General features: G+C 42.5%; 1 protein-coding gene across 1 annotated transcript in view; it reads left to right on the forward strand.

Moving 5' to 3' along the window:
• erf (Ets2 repressor factor) overlaps window positions 1–17,773 on the forward strand; it is a 37,977-nt gene extending 20,204 nt beyond the window's left edge. The window contains exons 2-5 of the mRNA XM_084378581.1: window positions 2,604–2,838; window positions 9,642–9,754; window positions 11,555–12,429; window positions 12,546–17,773. Coding sequence (XP_084234707.1) covers window positions 2,604–2,838; window positions 9,642–9,754; window positions 11,555–12,429; window positions 12,546–13,154 — 1,832 coding nt within the window. The 3' untranslated portion in view covers window positions 13,155–17,773. The remainder of the gene's footprint in view (window positions 1–2,603; window positions 2,839–9,641; window positions 9,755–11,554; window positions 12,430–12,545) is intronic.
• Window positions 17,774–18,367: the final 594 nt, after the last annotated feature.

Here is an 18,367-nt window from a genome sequence, read left to right on the forward strand (position 1 = left end):
CTTGGAGGTCAACTGCTTGCTAAGTTTAAACTCCTGTGACAGTATGGACAAAAAAAATCCATTAAAAATCCGCCTCCAGTGCTTAGTCACTAGAACTTTGTTGTAATGTGGCGACACTGGATTGTAAACACTAGGTTTTACATTTGCAAGTGCATTTTTGCAGCTCTCTCTCTCCGGATGAGTGGCATTGTCATAGGTCTTAGTGCACAAACTGTCATCTGTTTCCTTCTTTTAATATTTCTACTTCCACTACTAATACTACTAATAGCTACACTTTGCACACCTGATATCGGACTTTGGCTTCTCCGTGCCTTGCTCGGTCAGTTTTTCCATGACTCGCTTTGACTCCATTTACACCTGCTATTAAAATCTGTATCAGGATAAGGGGAAACACATGTTAAGGCCAGCTGTAAACGCACGCATCAATTGTGCTCAGGATTTGATAGAACAAATCAGCGCATTGTGATTCATATCAGCAGGAGTTCGCCCGGTTCATAATAATTCGGTGCTCGGAGTGTGTTCAGAGACAGCACCACCCAAGTAGGTAGGAATGTCGTGACTCACTGTGGAGTTTGTCATCCACTCACCTGCACAAAAAGAGTGGCGAGATCCATTTCCGCCAGTTGTTTCTCTTTAAACTGAATCACTGTGAATCAGTCCACTGAGCATTCAAAGAAGAAGGAAGCTGAAAAAAAAACCCTGTTTTGAAAAGTAAATATCAAGTACACTGCATCAATTTTAATATACTGACATCTGCCTTTTGTTTCCCTGCTTATTCATAAATGAATTTAATCCTCATAAGCACACAGGGCAGACAATGAGAGCACACATTGTGTAAATGTACGAGTCATAATTGATTTAATTACCATCTGGGCACCATGTCTAGATACAGTTTTCTTTACCCCAGGATTTAGTTGCCAGGTGTGTCTTCTTTTTTTTTAACGACATTTACAACTCCTCCTTTCAGTTTTTACGTCCTGTTATCTGTTTTTCATCTGCTCTTTTGTTCTTTCGTGTGGTTGTTTTTGTGTGCTCTTGTCAGGTTTTATGGAGTCGGCCCCAAGGCAGTTTCCTATCAAATGTTGACAAGGCAATAAAGTGCTGCAAAAATTAAACAATTCCCCGTTTAATGTGTCAGATCAGCGGGTCTGTACACGGATACATTAGACGGTGTTTTGAGACTCTGATCTAATCGAGTGCGGTGCAACAACTTTCATATCGTATCACGTTTGTGTCATGTGCGGTCATTGGAACTTGGGTCAATGGGCTACATCGTGTTGGTGTGATAGTCTCTCAGCCTTGACCATATCATAGTTAACAGTTCACTGTCTATGCTGTATAGATATGACACGTACGAGTGTGGGAAACTGATTGTAACCTTGGTATTTAGGATAGTGTGTTTCTTTACAGTTACATAAACACATACGCACACCAAATTCAGCATTGTTATATTGCGGCCATATGTTTCCCACCCTCCGCTTTCTCAGCCTGATTGCCAAGGCACATCTGGTCCTAATGAGGGGTGTGTGTGTGTGTGTGTGTGTGTGTGTGTGTGTGTGTGTGTGTGTGTGTGTGTGTGTGTGTGTGTGTGTGTGTGTGTGTGTGTGTGTGTGTGTGTGTGTGTGTGTGTGTGTGTGTGTGTGTGTGTGTGTGTGTGTGTGTGTGTGTGTGTGTGTGTGTGTGTGTCACTATGCCTTTGCTATTCAGCCTTTCAGCCTGGCCTTGTGTTGAAGTGGTGTCGAGTCTTTTACTGCCACCCACTGCTTTACAACTCAAAGCCTATACTTTCAACTGTTGGATAATAGTGTGTGCGCCTGCACGAGCGTGTGTTCTGATAGTAGTTATAAAACCGTAGCTTATATTTTGTCTGCACATATCTCAAGGCCTGTTAATCTGTTGTAACAGTGCTGATTTTCCAGCTTTGATGGCGATAGCAGTGAAGTTTTGATATGACTGCGGTCTGTGGGAACAGATTTAGTTAAAATGCTCGTCATCAGCTTTCCTTGAGGCATGAGATCCACTTTGCACCAAAGTCATAGACCAAAATGTGTGCTGGATATCAGCTGCATGTAGCAGCATCCACACTTCATCCTTGATTCTGTGATTCTCAACAGTCTCATGTCTTGTATCCTGATTCAGTGTTGTTTCTCTGATTCTCCTCTATTGTCTGTTTGTCTCCACTAAAGACTCCTTTTTCTCTTTGAAAAATTGGAACCTCTTTCCGACACATTTTTTTGCCTTATGTTTATCTCCAATGAGACAAAAAACAACCTTCAAGCACAAAAATGGATGCCAGTTGACTGTGTTTTTGCAAAACACAATATGTCTTTTAGTAACAAAATATTTGCCATACACATTGTGGCAAAATCCTGACAATAATTAGCTGTAAACACAAGCATTTGTCACTATTGTATTGTCGACCCTGGTATCAGAACAGCAGCAGAAGAGGATGATGTTTTATTACATGCAGTGCACCAACAATCTGAGACTAAACATGGTTTAAAGAGCTGGATTAAACCCAGATTTCTCTTGTTGTGTACATCCCGTCTTCCAATTCTTCCTCTTTGCTGAATACCCCTCTCCTCTCTCCTCTGTCCCCTCAGGGTTTGCCTTCCCAGAATGGGCCTATAAGCCCGAGTCGAGCCCGGGCTCCAGACAGATCCAGCTATGGCACTTCATCCTGGAGCTGCTGAGGAAAGAAGAGTACCACGACGTCATCGCCTGGCAGGGAGACTATGGGGAGTTTGTCATCAAGGACCCAGACGAGGTTGCCCGCCTATGGGGGGCCAGAAAGTGTAAACCACAGATGAACTATGACAAGCTCAGCCGAGCGCTAAGGTGAGACTAAAGAGGGTGAAAAGGGGTGAAAGAAATGGAGGATGATGCCTTCTGCAACTTAACACTGAATGATACTTTCAAAGAGTCTAAGCCATGTAAATATTGTCATCTGCACATGTCCGTGAGGATCCATGTGGACTGAAGTGCCTACAAACAATAGACCACATCAGTGCTTATGCTTGGCGGGCAGATATGGTCAAAAAATCATTTTGGCCAATGCCGATATACATATAAACATATTTTCCACCCTATTGCAGAGGATATCAAGTCTTTTCTGTAGTGGAATTAGCATATTATTATGCCTACTCTTATCTTGATGCCCACTGGCAGATGCAGACGAAATGTACACATTGCCAGAGCAAAATAAGAACTACTTAGTCAACGGTTTGTGTTGCGTGTGCACAATTTAAGCGTTAACTTATCAGCCTGTCATATCTGCAGAAATGTTGACGTCGAGCCGAGGCCGGTATGTCATTTTGAAGTGATGACGTGTCTATAATCCTGCATTGCTAATTGATTACTGAGCTGTTGAAAGTAAGCAACCAGGTCAGATGACACTTGTTGATAGCAGCGCATGACGAACACTGGCGCATTGAAAAGCGCTGCCCGTCCGTAGTAAGGCAAGTCTGTACTGATGCTGATATTTAGCTTCATATTTAGGTCATGTGCTCGGAGAAGGTATTGGCACCAGAGGAGCCAGATGATGGCAAACAGCCCAGACGAGTCAATCTTAAGTTACAGGAACTGGAATCATGTTGGTTTGAACTCCAGATGAACTGCGATAAACTCTGTGAAGCATACATGATTGATTTTAAAATAATCCAATTTGTTAGGGGCTAAGATAACAATGCAGCAGTACACACAGTGTATCCATTGACACATCACTCACACAAGGATTCAAACGAGATATCTTTTCAAAATTATTCTCAGCCCGTTTTGTCTCAGTCTGAACTTAACAAGGTGTAAAAGCAATTTTTAAACGGCACTTCAAAAACGGAAGCGGAACAATAGAAGAGGCAAGTGGTGAAGAAGCTTTCATCTTATTTCTTCGCCATGATCCATTTTCCTTATTTAGATTCTGTTGAGTTACAAGACTATACATTTTGAAAAAAAAACTTCTGTTTTTTGTTAAATAATGATTCATAGGAACGTCTTTAAGCTTCACTTCCCTCATTTGTAGGGTTTTCCCAACCATTATAAGGCTTTGGGCACACCCAAAGGACTTGTTGAGCTAGGTTTTTGGGTACTTTTTACTAAGCCCTAGCTTTTCAAACTTTTTGTACCACACAGATGTGGTGTAATATAATTGTCCAAAATGATCTTCTTTCGCCCCCGAACCCTCCTGCCAAATATGTGCACCGAGTCTTTAATGAATCACGGGGAAAGTCTGATTACTATTGGTTATGTGCAAAGTGTGCAACATGCAAGTTTGATCTTATTTTTCCAGTTTTTTTAATCTCAAACTCTTTTGTAACTGCGATAAATCAGAGCTTTGTTACAGCGACATCAAACGTGCAAGACAAAATGAAGTTGTTGGTGCTTTGTGTGAATGTGCATCCTGCTGCTGCGTGCAGAAACTCCAGGGTGACAGCAGATTTAGAAACACACACCTTCACCCTGCGCGGAGCACATGTGGGATGCTGCAGAGTTTTATTTAGCTGCCAGTCTGTTCTCTCATAATCACGTACACAACACACACACACACACACACACACGCAGACACACACACACTGCTAGTCATCAGTGTCGCCTCCTGTGTTGTAGGTTGGTGTGGGTTATAGTTTGCCATGGTGATGACTAGTTACACTGCCTCATCACCACTCACACACACTCACACACACACACACTCACTCACACACTCACACACACACACACACACACACACACACACACACACACACATACACTTAACACCTTGTTATATGTCAGTCCTCCTCCAGCCCATCTGTGTCTTGTTTGTTGCTTAAACCTTTTTTTATCATCGTATTTAAAGACGCCCAGCCGTTCCTGAACTCGTATAGGGATCAGAATGTGATCCTAAAGTGTTATATATGATGCTGATGTAACACATTGATTTTACTGCGTTATTTGTTTGTTAGTTCATTTAACAGGAAAAATACAGATAAACATCGTTGCATAAGGAGAAACAATGCAACAGATGTAATATATATAGGACATCTAGCTGAAGCTGGTTAGAGATGATGAGAAAGTATTTATAGCTCTTATATATTCAGGAGGCAGCTAAAAATCTACTTAAAACCGAAGTTTCATAAAGAAAGAAGTAAAGAAGTATATTGTACAGTTTATATCACTCAGAGGCATTTTAATGTAGAAAAGGGACAAAAATGAAAATGTTGCTTTTTTCATTATTTAAAAACCATGGGACCAATAGATGAGACATGTAAACAACAACAAAGGAAAAAGAAAATGTTTTTGTGTGGGTGTGTTTTTTTTAGTAGAGTCATTCTCTCAGTTTCATCCACTGAACCAGCCGTCCTTTCCTCTGTCTTCGTCACGTTTTGGCTCCTCAGTAATGTTTACTTCTTCCACTTTTTTTCTATCCGAGCAATCTCAATCCAATTTACTTCTGATAGCTTATTACTGGCTAGTCATAATATTTTGACCAGGTACGTGCGCCCTATACATTTCCATTATCATAATTAAAATTACGAAGACTACAAAGAAGCTCAAGTTTGGTTCCTCTAGGTTTTATTAGATGCCGATAGTGAAAGAATTGGGAGATTTGGCACGATCGAGTCATTTGAAAAGTATCAAACTTATCACAAACACACAGAAACGAACCAAAGATATAGATCTCTAAATTAAACATGGACACTAAACGGCTTGTCTTTTCAGAAGAAGCAGCCCACAGAGGTTTAACAGTAAATTAACAGTCAATTTGTTGCATGTTCAGTTACTTTCTCTCTGGTCTCAGTATTTTACGTCAAGGAGCTGCTGGAGCCAGACTTCGCTGTGATGTCTGTCTTGTGGTTTGTAAACCTTTTATATGAATGAAGGGTTGTTAATTAATTCTGAAGTCTGCGGAAGAAAGTTCTCTGTTAGATGTTAGAAGTTTTTGATTGATGCTGCTGTCCGTCTTTGAAGTGAGAGTGCACTGATACACATGTGCGTTCATGCATGCGTATACAGTATATGTGCGTAGACGCACGTCTGTGTGTTCGATACATTGAGGTTGCATCTATATAGTCAAAGTGCTTTCTAGTTTATTTGAAGGAAGTTCAAATGGTCTTCAAAGAGCAGGAGGCCTGGAGCAAGTCTGGGCCCAGTATGTGAGGCCGGCTGTCCTGTATTGATTCAGTACAATTTGAGTGTGTGATCGTTCCTTTCTACAGAAGCCCTAATGGGCCATGCATTCATACATTTTATTTCCTCCGTTTTCCTGTGATAACGAGTTAATTTCATTTGTTTTCTCGAGATCTCGAGTTATTATCTCGAAATAACAACTGCGGTTTTCCCGAGATAACGTGATATTTTTTCTCGAGATCTCGAGATAATGAAACTTTGTTTTCCCGAGATAACGATATAATTAATTCGAGATCTCGAGATAATGACTGTGATATGATGGGCCTGAGATTTCCATCACACACAAGTGGCATGGCATGCTGACCAATGGGTTTCTTGAATACTACTGTAGGAGAAAATTATCCTGTTAACTCGGGAAAACTGCAGTTATTTCGAGATAATAACTCGAGATCTTGAGAAAACAAATGAAATTAACTCGTTATCACGGGAAAACGGAGGAAATAAAATGTATGAATGCATGGCCCTTCAGGGCTTCCGTACCTTTCACATACGTGTGTGTCCTTTTCCCCGCCTCATTCAAAGTGTCCTTCATCTGTCCACATTTCTGGGAGCATTATGTCCCCAGTACTGCACACTCATCCTGATATTGTTAACATGGACATTGTAGGCTTTCTTACCCTCAGAAGTGCATAAACTAAAGGTTATGCACTTATTTTTAAAACATGAAATTGTGAAATTATCGCTTATCTTTTCGGTATCAGCCATGAGAAGCATGTAATTATCTGTTATTGGCTGGAAAAAACCGATGACGTACATCCCAAACCTTTTCCACCACTGTTTCCTCAGTTGTTTTGTCATTTCTGACACCGTAGATCTGCCTGCTCCTCGTGCGAGTTTATGTTTTTGTGTGTGTGTCTGTTTGACATGCGATGATGTGGGTGTGCGTAGTAGTCGGCTCTATCAGAAGAGGCCCTTCACTCATTGAGTCATTGAGGGGCTGGATGAGCTCCTGGTTCACACAGTCCTACTCTTCTGTATTGTACCAAACTCCAGTGACTAATACGCTAAATCACACTGAAGCAGGGGTACAGCTGGGTACGGCTTCGTCATTATGACAAATATGTCCACGATTATTGTGTTGTTGTTGTTTTTTTTAACTATCACTACGAGTGTGGGTGATTTAAAGGAAATAATATTATACTGTTTTGTAAGAGTCTTACCATCTTTACATCTTGACTATTTTCTAGGGTAGAATAAGGTTTTTGGTCTCATTTTGAGATTGTGTCATTGTCATAATGAACCCAGTTTATGTGTGTTATATGTATATTACATAATGTTATGTTATATATGTGCCCTAAAATAAACTATTGATCTTGTTAGAAGGATGGCTGTGTAAAGAGAAATCAATCGATGAATGGTTAAGTAACAGTTACCCAAACTGAAGCACTCATTGCTTACCTGGAATGATTTTATAATCAGGCTCGTCTGCAGCTGGAGGCCTGCTGGATTATAACTTCTTTACAATAAGAGACATGTTAGGACTTAATATTCCAGCTATTCCTTATTTTTGTGTATAAGTTTATCCACTGACGTCGTCTGTGCTCCATTCTACTGGAAAATGATGAATAACCGATGACATTTCCCAGAATGAATTGTCCACTCTGAATTGAATGAGACACTATTTTGGAGGTTTTATGTAAAGAAATATGAATGTGTTTTTGTCCTGAGGCTGTCGGTGAGTCACAGGGAGCCATTTTATCTTTTCGATGAGCTGTCAGCGGCTCGCTATTCACTCCTCTCCATCACTCTGTGTATTGAAGATGACTAATGCGCTCTTATTAATGGAGCCGCCTGGGTAAGACTAAATCAGAACGGTTGTCTCACGTCCTTAGATGAGTGAGACTTTGAATCTAGCTGTGTGTTCACATTGTGAGCAGCTTGTTATATTGTTTGCTAATGTAGAATTAGCATGCAGGTAGTGTTTTGTACAGTGACACTGTGGTTTCTTATGTTTCACTTGTGTCTTCTGTAATATTACACTGTGTTGTAACTTATATTCTGTAGCCGACCAGCCCAGTAACATAAAAAAAATGACATCTTTGGCAGTATCACAATTCAATTTGATTCAGATCCTCTGTGTTAGATTCAATTCAGAATCAATTTCTGACTCGAAACGATGCTTGATTTAATAAAAAACAAAGTGAGGCTCTTTACTTTGGCTATAACTGCAGTGCACCGTGTGCCAAACCAAACCTTTTGTCTGAGTGAGATTGTCTGAATAGCATTAAAAAAAAGCCGTTAGAGGTGTGTCAGAGTATGCAGCCACCTTTAAGTTAGCTGCATTAACTTGGAAGCATCTTACAGTCTTCTTCCTGTAGTGAAATAAAAGTGTGGTTTTCTGACCAATAAAGCAGAAGTCGGTGTGTCTGTTCTGGAGTACAGGGAGAAAATAAGCAGTAACAGCTCCACTGTGTTGTTTTTAATGTTATCTCTCTAGCAAAGTAGTACCTAGGAATACCTTTGTTATCCAAAATGCTGTATGTAAATAAAACGGTCTATTTATTTTCTTCGCCCCAGCAGAATTGACTCGTGTGTTAATGTTCAGATCAGATATTGTTGTAGTCGGGACTTTGTGTGAGAGGATTCTGCATCAGAGCCAAAGTAGCACATTTTTAAATTAGGTTATTTTATCGGCAATCTGACAGAAAAATCACAGATAATTGGAAAATGCTGAATATTGGCTCCAATAATCGTCCAGGGACAATAATCGGTCTACCTCTAGTTTCTGCAGTATCCCAGAATGGGGTGTTCAGTTGGTTGCAGTCTGCAACTTCACTGCTAGATGTCACCAAACCCTACACACCGGGCCATTTAAAGTACATTTTAAATATGAACTGCAAGATTACTCTAGCATGTGCTCATTTTACACTGTCCCCTCTCTGTTGACTCCAACCCTTTTCATTCCTTCACCACAAATGTAGGTTTTAGGGATTATGGCAGCTGTAAATCGCAGTTTAAAATGTGAATCAATTTTTCTTTTATTTACCCATGCCTAGAGTTCACAGTGTGTGGGTGACTCTGTCTACTAGACATGTGTTCCTTTTATTTATTTACTGAACAAGTGCCATTATAACAACCCTCTAATGGTTCCTATAATCGTTTCATCTACTTTGCATTGCTATGCAGAGCTGTTCCTGTACAGTAACAACTTCACATTGGTGGTGGTACAAGAAAGTGCAGATTTTGGCTCTTCATGATGGTGACCCAAGATTCTGTGTTCAACCCAGCCAGCAAGATTGCTAAATGTCCACATGTGAGCCAACTGTCTAAGTTGCACTGTGAATAATCGCTGGCTGCGCGACTTTGTGTCTTTTTGTGGCCTGAAGGAGAGAAAAATGTGGGAAAATGTGCATTGGTATACTTACTCATCGTTTCACAATTCAAGATATTGAGCTAAAACTCAAGATGGTCGTCTGAAATGTGCCCACAATCAGAGGTTAATTGCATGTTGCTGATTATGTCCATCTTTTTGTCTTTAGATACTACTACAACAAGAGGATCCTCCACAAGACCAAAGGGAAGAGGTTCACCTACAAGTTCAACTTCAACAAGCTCGTGCTGGTCAACTACCCGTTCATCGACATGGGCTCTGGTACGCACACACTCAAAACTGAGGAATGACAGTAATTTAATCCCTTGGCAACTGACTTTGGTTGTTATTCCTGATGAAAAGAATGAAATCACACTGCAAGGTCCTCCTCAAGGAGTGCAAGCTCACAGACAAACTAAAACTTTTTGGCCTTCAGTTGTCTGAATTTAAGATCTCTTTGTGCCTTTTTAATCAGCCACAGTTGGTGTAGAAGATCCTCTTTCAAATAGATATTTAGATGCTACTGCACATACTTTATTGAGCGTCGCAGCGAGCCAGTCGTAACCTAATATTTTGCTCAGATTTTGTTTCAAACTGTGCAATCGTCTACATTTGAGGAAAGACCCAAAGATTGTATATAACCGAGACGTTCACATGTTATTGTCTGAGAGGTTTTCCATTCTATGTGGTGGGCGACTTACTAATTTGCTCGCCAAAGATAAATCTTATCACTAACGACTTGGAGCAGTTTTGTGGGCCAGCCCTGGTCGCAATCTAAACACTGCATTAAATGCAATCTCATAATATTCACACCAAGTATTTCCACTTCATTTGTGCAGAAAATGTCAATCTGATACCATCCTAGTAGAAGAACAAATCATATTCACAAATTTGGGTGTAGTGTGTGTGCATGTATCTGCCTGCCTGGTGTGTGTGTGTGTGTGTGCGTTCTGAGACATCAGTGTGCCACGTCCCAGTTTATCCCTCTCCTCCCTCCTCTGAAGTCGTCTCTTGTTCTGGTCCCGGCCACCCAGTGTAAACACAGCCCATATGGAGCGTTGGATCCTGGGTGACATAAGTGCAGCACGAAACTTTAATTATAGCCTCCGTGTGATGTGGCCCACACACTGACATGTTGTGATATGATGGTTTCATACGATGGTTACGCACACACATACACATGCCCACGTCAATCTGGATCGATCCACAAGCACAGACGCTCGCAAACTTACACGCTAAATAAACACACACTCAGTTTTTTTCTCTTCATCGTCTCTGGCACACACTGCTGTAAGATGTGTGCTTTTTAAACAGAGACACACACACACACACACACACACTCGATGGTACTGGAAAAAACAGAGGAACCCAACCCATGTTTGTGATGGCAGCAGGAGCGACTTTTCCAATATTTAATTCTGGCACGTGCACAGATGCCAAGAATTTATTGCAGTGCCACAGTCTCTCTGGCAGGAGGGAGGGAGGGAGGAGGGGTTGAAAGAGAAGGGAATTTGTGGCTTTGTGTAACCCAGTGTTTTCTTTCTGTGTGCCTGTGACCCTCACAGTTAAATAGTTGGAGTTATGGGTGACATGTGACCTACTCTTGTTATTTACTTTTCCTTTTTTCTTCAATGTAAAGGGCTGGTTCATCCAAAAACTAAAAAACACAAGTATTTGTGTCGTTTAGATCGTAAAGTTCCTCAACTCAAATGTTTTTTCCTCCAGAGTTTGACACCAGACGTTGTTTTCACATTCATTGCTGCAAGTCAAAAAATTTCTGCGCTCATTGAAAATCAGATTTTAAGAGGCAGGAATACGAGCATGATTTGTGACATCGCAAAAAGTTTGGGAAACTAGAAGCATCTAGTGCCCATACAGTGAGAATTTACTTAAAACTAGGACATATCTCCTGGGAAGTAATTAAGCTTTTGAAATGACACACATTCGCATAATCCAAGCTTCATAAAGGTGCTTGAGTTTTTGATAAAGTGCTTGAAACTGCTTGAAATTAACTACATTACTCTCATGAAAAATCACTACCCGACTGAACAGTCCTAACGTCACCTCTCCTCTTCGTCACAGGTCGAGTCCCTCAGAGTGCCCCTCCAGTGCCGACCGGAGGTACCCACTTCCGTTTCCCCCCCTCCACGCCATCAGATGTCCTCTCCTCTAGCGAGGAGCTGCGCAGCCCGGGCATGTTCAGCAGCGTGGCTCGCCGCATGGCCCGTGGCTCTGTGAGCGACTGCAGCGACGGCACCTCCACCAACTCAGAGCTGGAGGAGGCCGTGGGGGCTGATGAGCGAGGTGTTGGGCCCGACAGAGCTTTCAGGGGCCTCCTTCCTCCCCGCCTGCCTCATGATTCTCTCTTCAGGGTCTACGGCGGGGGCAACCCAGCAGGGCTCGCCAGACCGGCCCCCAGGGTCCACCAAGAGCCTCTGTCTCCATTCCCTGTCTCCCCCCTGCCTGGCCCAGGGGGTCTCCTGGCCCCAACTCTGTCCCCAGCCCTGTCTATGACCCCCACCCCACACCTGCCCTACACCCCCTCTCCCTCCCTGTCCTCCCCCATGTTGGGGTCCCACTTCTCCTTCAACCCGGAGGACATGAAGCACTACCTGCAGGCCCACACCCAGTCCGTCTACAACTACCACCTCAGCCCCCGAGCCTTCCTCCACTACCCCAACATCATCATCCCCCAGCCACACCGCCCCACCCTGGAGAAGCCGGCCGCCCATCACCTCCACGGCCCGCCTATGTCGCTCTCTCATACGCTCAGCCAGCAACATCCAGGAGGCATGGATGAGCAGCAGCACCCATCACCGTTCAAGTTCAAGCTGCAGCCACCTCCACTTGGGCGCAAACAGAGAGAAGCAGGGAGTTCAGTGGCCTCCTCTTCCTCCAGCCAGGCCTCCTCATTCACAGGGTCTGGTCTATCTAACGCAGGGCCGCCTAAGATCAAGGTAAACACACACACACACACACACGCACACACAGGATGTGGAGTTTCCAGAAATGCCTTACAAACATTTTGCGTCATAAATAAAATGTCATGTTGTAATAAACTCTTCCTCTCCAGGTGGAGCCCATATCAGACATCGAGTCAGAAGAAGAGGTGGAAGTGACTGATATCAGTGAGGAAGATGAGCTCAATCACAATGACGAAGGGGACATCTTCACGCCGACAGTTCGTCGCCTTCATAATCAGCTCAACAACCATCACCAAGCCAATGGAAACGGGAGCAGCCTCTCCGCCGCTCCTCACAGTCACCTTGATGATGACCCTGATGATGATGAAGAGGTCTTCAAGACTCCTGCGACTCCTACCATCGGCAGCCCGGCATTCCCTCTGCTCAACCTGAAGACCGAGCCGGGTCAGGCGGCACCCATCAGCCCCGGAGGCACGCGCTGCATCCCGCTCAAACTCCGCTTCAAACGCCGCTGGAGCGAGGACCAGAAGATGGAGGCGGACGGAGAGAGGGACGAGGCGGAGGACAAGAAAGTGAGGGCAGAGGGAGAGGAGGAGGTGGAGGGGAAGAGAGTGGGGGAGGTGGAGAACGGGGGAGGAAGAGCTGGAGGAAGTGTTATTTTGGGGTTGATGCTGCCACCGGCACCCACCCAGCGCAGAGCGAGCTCTGAGCTGCAGAGGGCCACAGCGCAGCTGTCTCTGGAAAACACTGGCTGCTGAGCGTCACACTCAAACTGGGGATTCCACCTAGATGGAAAACACTCGTCAACAAACGTGATAGTTTCATGTCGACCATAATGTCTCGTGGTGTCAGCCAGCAGAAGTGAACGTTGCAGGTTGCAACTAACTATTAAACTGCCCATTATTTTTGATCATTAATTCATGATATTAGAAAGACACTTTCATGTAGTTCTTCCTAGTTTATCTGAACATGTACACGTTTCATATGTAGGAAATTCTATTTATTGTGCACTAATTAAAGGAGTTGTTTGGCACTTTTCACTGACCTCACAGCCCCACAAGCTCCTTAAATTACTCAACATTAAACAAATTTCCCTACATATGCTACATCTGCATGTTCACGAGCAAGTATAGAACAAGACGAGTGTGTAACCGTAATTACCTGTCACTTTGTACCCTGTTTTGCTCAGTACTGTCAGCTCACAGCTACTAGACGTTATGGTCTTATCTAAAACTATGAAACACGGATGTGCCTGTGTAGCCTCACCTTTGTGCCCCTGGTAACCTATCAAACATGAACACAGCAGACGGTATTTTGCTGTGAGGCAACCAAACTCAGTCTGTACATCAACATCTGTCTTATTTTAATATCTCTTAGGAATTGCACATTGCCTTTTTAATGCCTCCTCTCCCTCGCGGTGCCAGTTATGCCATAAGTCTGCCAGGGACGCCTCACACCACACCTGTGCCCAGATTATGTCTTTAATTTGTTCATCTGGTACAGTCGAACGAATCACTCTCACCCTAACGAGCACCAAGGCAGCCTGACCTGTACAGCAGTAGAATATCCTCCCCCTCTCGTCTCACTGTAACGGACAAGACAGATCCTGATGTTACTAAAAAAACTTTGAACAGCCCTGATAGAGATTACAGAAGTGCCTCTCTGTCTGCACCCATCACCGTTCAGTCGTTTACAAGATGGAGGGCAGTGAGCTCAAAACCTTAGACCTTGTTCTGACAGATCTTACAGACTGAAGAGGGGGGTTTTTTTATAAGAGGTGATTAGAAAGGACTCTCCAATCACAGTCTTTTCTCCAGGAAACAACTCAGACACTATCAGACTGCATCAGGGCCGGACTGAGAGGTCTCCTCTTCCTCAGCTCAGTCACTACAGTGTATAAAGACATGAAATGAGCGGGGAATTGTGTCATACTAAGCCTGAGGAAGATTTGATGAACAGACTTTGACCTCTGACCTGTCACACGTCTTGTTAGACATTTGTCGGGCAGCGAATGGACGCCACTGTACAGAAAAACCAGCAGGATCTCCGAGAAAAGCTCCGGATCTTTTTATCTCCTTTTCTCTTTGCTTGTCGAGGAAATGAGGAAGCAGCTCCCAGCGAGGCTGTAATTATATACACACTTGTTTCTGAATGTGTGTATGGACCCAAAGCTGGTGTAAAAAAACAAACATGAGGATGCAGAGGGTGGCTCAGCTTCTTCGTGTCCCTGCTTGACTTCACACAATCTCGGAGGAGTTCGGAGGTTTGAGGGCATTCGTTGTGTTTTCTCCCTCAAACGTACAGATCAACAGCTCTCTTCTGCATTCCCCCTGTTTATTGTTTTTCTTTTTAAGACTGTGCTCCTTCTGTTAAAGGATACGTGTGCCTCATGAGGACATGGACAGTATTGTAGGGCATTTGCAGTGACTGAGGACTTGAATCTGTTTCACATGATGTTTTGAGAAGCGACGAGCGAAGCGAACTGATTTGTCTTGGGGAGAACAGGAACCATGTAGTGAATGTCGAGCATCAAGGTTAACTCAGGCAAACCTTCACTGAGATACTGAGAAACAACTTATTTTTATGATGTTTTATTCACGTAGTTTAAAACAAACAAGAAGACATTTTAACGCCCATTTTAAAGAACAAACAAAAAACGAGATTGTGCCTTTTTTAAAGCCAACACGAGTTTTATCCCCCAGCAAAATGTTTGATCACACTCACTCAGTACCACCATGCCTTCTGTTTTTTGTAAAAGAGAGATACAGAATAAGTAAATCTACACATATATATTTTATTCAAATATATATTGAATTCAAATATTATATTTCAATATGGTCATTTGATACAAATCAGGAAAATCCTACTATTTTTAAAGGTAAAGATATGTATATATTCTAATGGGCATATTATTACCAGTATAATTCAGCCTTTGCCTTCTCACCCTTGCCTTCTCTTGACCGTTGAGCTGCAGTGACAAAGGCCACCGGCGTCAGAGTTTTATATTTATATTGTAAAAATAAATCCAGTTATTGTGTATTCAGGGGACGGAGGGTGTGACGGGACGAGGATACATGAGGTAGAAACCTTTAAGGAGACCTGGGTCGAATGGTATTTACCTTGTTAGTGGGTGTGTTTGTTTTAACATCGCTGAAGTAGCTGACGGGTGGGGTTTACCGCTTCAGGGCAGAGTCACGCTCAGTCACAGGAAGGTAAATCATTCTAGGGCTGCAACTAACGATCATTTTCAATTAGGGCTGGCTATCGTTAAAAAAATGATACTGAACAGTACTTTCGATATCTGTTTTAACAGCAGGTTACATTACATACACACGTGGCGAGCTCGTCTCTGAGCGTAACCTAGTGCTTTTCCTGCATGCATCGAGACAGCCAATCACCAGCACTCTTTGATCTTGGCACAACAAGCATGCTGCATGCTTATTGGCTCACAGACGCTGATGAGATTAACTCCTTAGGTCTTAAAATTTTAAAGACTTTTTTCAATCGAGCCATAAAAGTATTGAGTTCCATACCCAGCCGTACTGTTGATTAATCTGTACATTATTTTCTCTATTAATTAATTTGTCTGTCTATAAAATGTTGAAAAATGTCAGCCAGTGTCTGTTAAGAGCCTGAGACGATGTCCTTAAATGTCTTGTTTTTCCCACAACCCAAAAAAATTCCCAAGAAATCAGAATTTTCACATTTAAGAAGCTGAAATTAGAGATTTTTTACTTTTTTATCTAAAAAAAAATGTCTCAAACAATTATTCAATTATCAAAAGAATCGGTGATTCATTTAATAGTTGACAGCTGATCGATTTAAGCGTTGCAGCTCTGTTAAATTCCCTTTTTGTGTGTGTTCTGCACGGTAAACCCCGCCCACCTGCAACCGTTTGACCCTGATCTGCTTAAAAAACGTGGCGGTGCAGGTTGTAACGGCACTGATTCTGATTGGACGACACAGATACGCGGCAGGTTTTCAGCCCTGCGTCACCTCACACAGCCAGCAGCTGCCGACACGACTGGACTTCAGTTTGAGCGTGGACTGTGGACTCGAGCGGCTTTGTGTGTACGGGCTGGTCTGAACCCTGCCCGTACACACCCACACACACACACACCATCTTGGTTAGAGTGAGGCTTTACTGTGGCTAGAAGAAAGGGAAACATGACATCACACGTGACATCAGACGCCCCCACAGTCTCTCTGGAGTTGACGGCAAACCAGAGAAACTACACACACATTTAAACACACACACACACACACACTCAGAGGAAATGGCATCACAGACCTCAGAGCAGAGCGGAGAGAGAGGGACTTCCCATAATCTGACTCGCTCATTCTGCTCGGTGTGTGTGTGTGTGGGAATGTGTGGTTTCTATGGATATGTCATTTACACACACACCCCTACTGAACACAGTTTAGAAAAGCCTCCTCAGATAAAGTCCCGGTTCATTTAGTCCAACCAGCTCCAGTCTCTTGTGTATCTTATATTTTATTTTTCTTTGCCAGGCACTGAAAAACTTTCACATCTGTCCTTCCGATTGGCTCTTTAGTTTTAAAAGTGTCCTCCCTGTTAATCGTCAGTGGATTTAACTGAACTTGAAGGAGAGACGTAGCAGTTAACACGTGTCTAGTAAAGAAAACTACCAACACAGAGCTGTACCTGAACTGTTGCACCTGTGCTGCCTTACCTGTCGTGGCTTCAAACACAAGAGAATAACTGTTTCCCCACCGGGTTGATACTTTCACCCCTCGATTTCATCGATGTTGTTCTTATCATTTTCTTCTGTATTTTTTCAGACATATTACTGTTACTCTTGTAATTATTATATTATTAACATGACTATTTTTGATTATTTTGTACCCTCTTGCCATGGCCCGGTCTCTTCTCTATGAAATTCCTGGTTTTCTCTGAGTTTTTGTTCCAGTTTGCACTCTTTCTCATGAACTTCAGCTAGTTGGCTTCAGTGCAGTCTTTATTTTTTTCTACTCACGCTGATTTTATAACCATGTTACCATGGACAAGAGGAGGGTCACATTATCCCCACATGATATACAGCCGGGGAAGAAACAATTGTTTTCATTTTTTTGATGTTGTGTATATATATTTTTTTTCCATTTTGGAGGATTCTGTAAGAAAAAAGAGCTTTGTACTGTTTAACCATTGTATTATTTGAAACACCTCCCCTCTCTCTGGTCGCCTCTGTCTCTCCTCTCACGTCCACCTCGACGGTGAGCTGTCACTCCAGAGGAGGGACGGAGACTTTAGTTTTTATCGTGGAGGAACCACCTGTACTTCTGTTTCTCTTCTGTCTGTTCATCTTCATTTGTAATTAAACAATAATCAGGGTTCATTAAAAAAGGTAAAAATGGATGTCGGACTCTGTCTTTCTTATTTGTTCACCTGCTTCATTCCTTCATTCAAGCTTCTATTGATGAATAAGTACTATGTATACTATGTACTTCTGGGTGTTTAAGTTTTAAAAGGCATCATTGTGACTTAAGGAGGCATGTAATTTTAAAAACTGTAATAAATATTGAGTTATTGACCAAAGAGCTGTAACAATTAGTTAATTAATGTAATTCCTGATTATTTTGATAATCACTTAAACAGAACAGTTCACCCAACCTTGGAAAGTCATTGAGGTTTCATAGTCCTCAAAACATTTCTGGAGCTTCACAGCAAAACTGTGTTGCCGCAGGTTTGCGAGTGCCGTTCTAGTCAATCATGAAAATAAAAGTTTAATTCTCAAGGGGTCATCATGGGCTTCAGGAAATTGTGTTTTTCTTAAACCTTTTTTTATATTTTATAGACTAGACTGTAAAAAAACTGATGCAACAGATTCATTGCAGACAATGACGATCGCTCACCGAGGGGTCAGTTTACGTCTATATATCGGCTGTTTTGGAATAAAAATGAAAATTTGTACACAAACATTCACTGTATTAGAGTCAAATCTCTTTCTGT

Source organism: Pagrus pagrus (assembly GCF_965226575.1).
Source record: "Pagrus pagrus genome assembly, chromosome: 17".
Lineage (NCBI taxonomy): Eukaryota > Metazoa > Chordata > Actinopteri > Spariformes > Sparidae > Pagrus > Pagrus pagrus.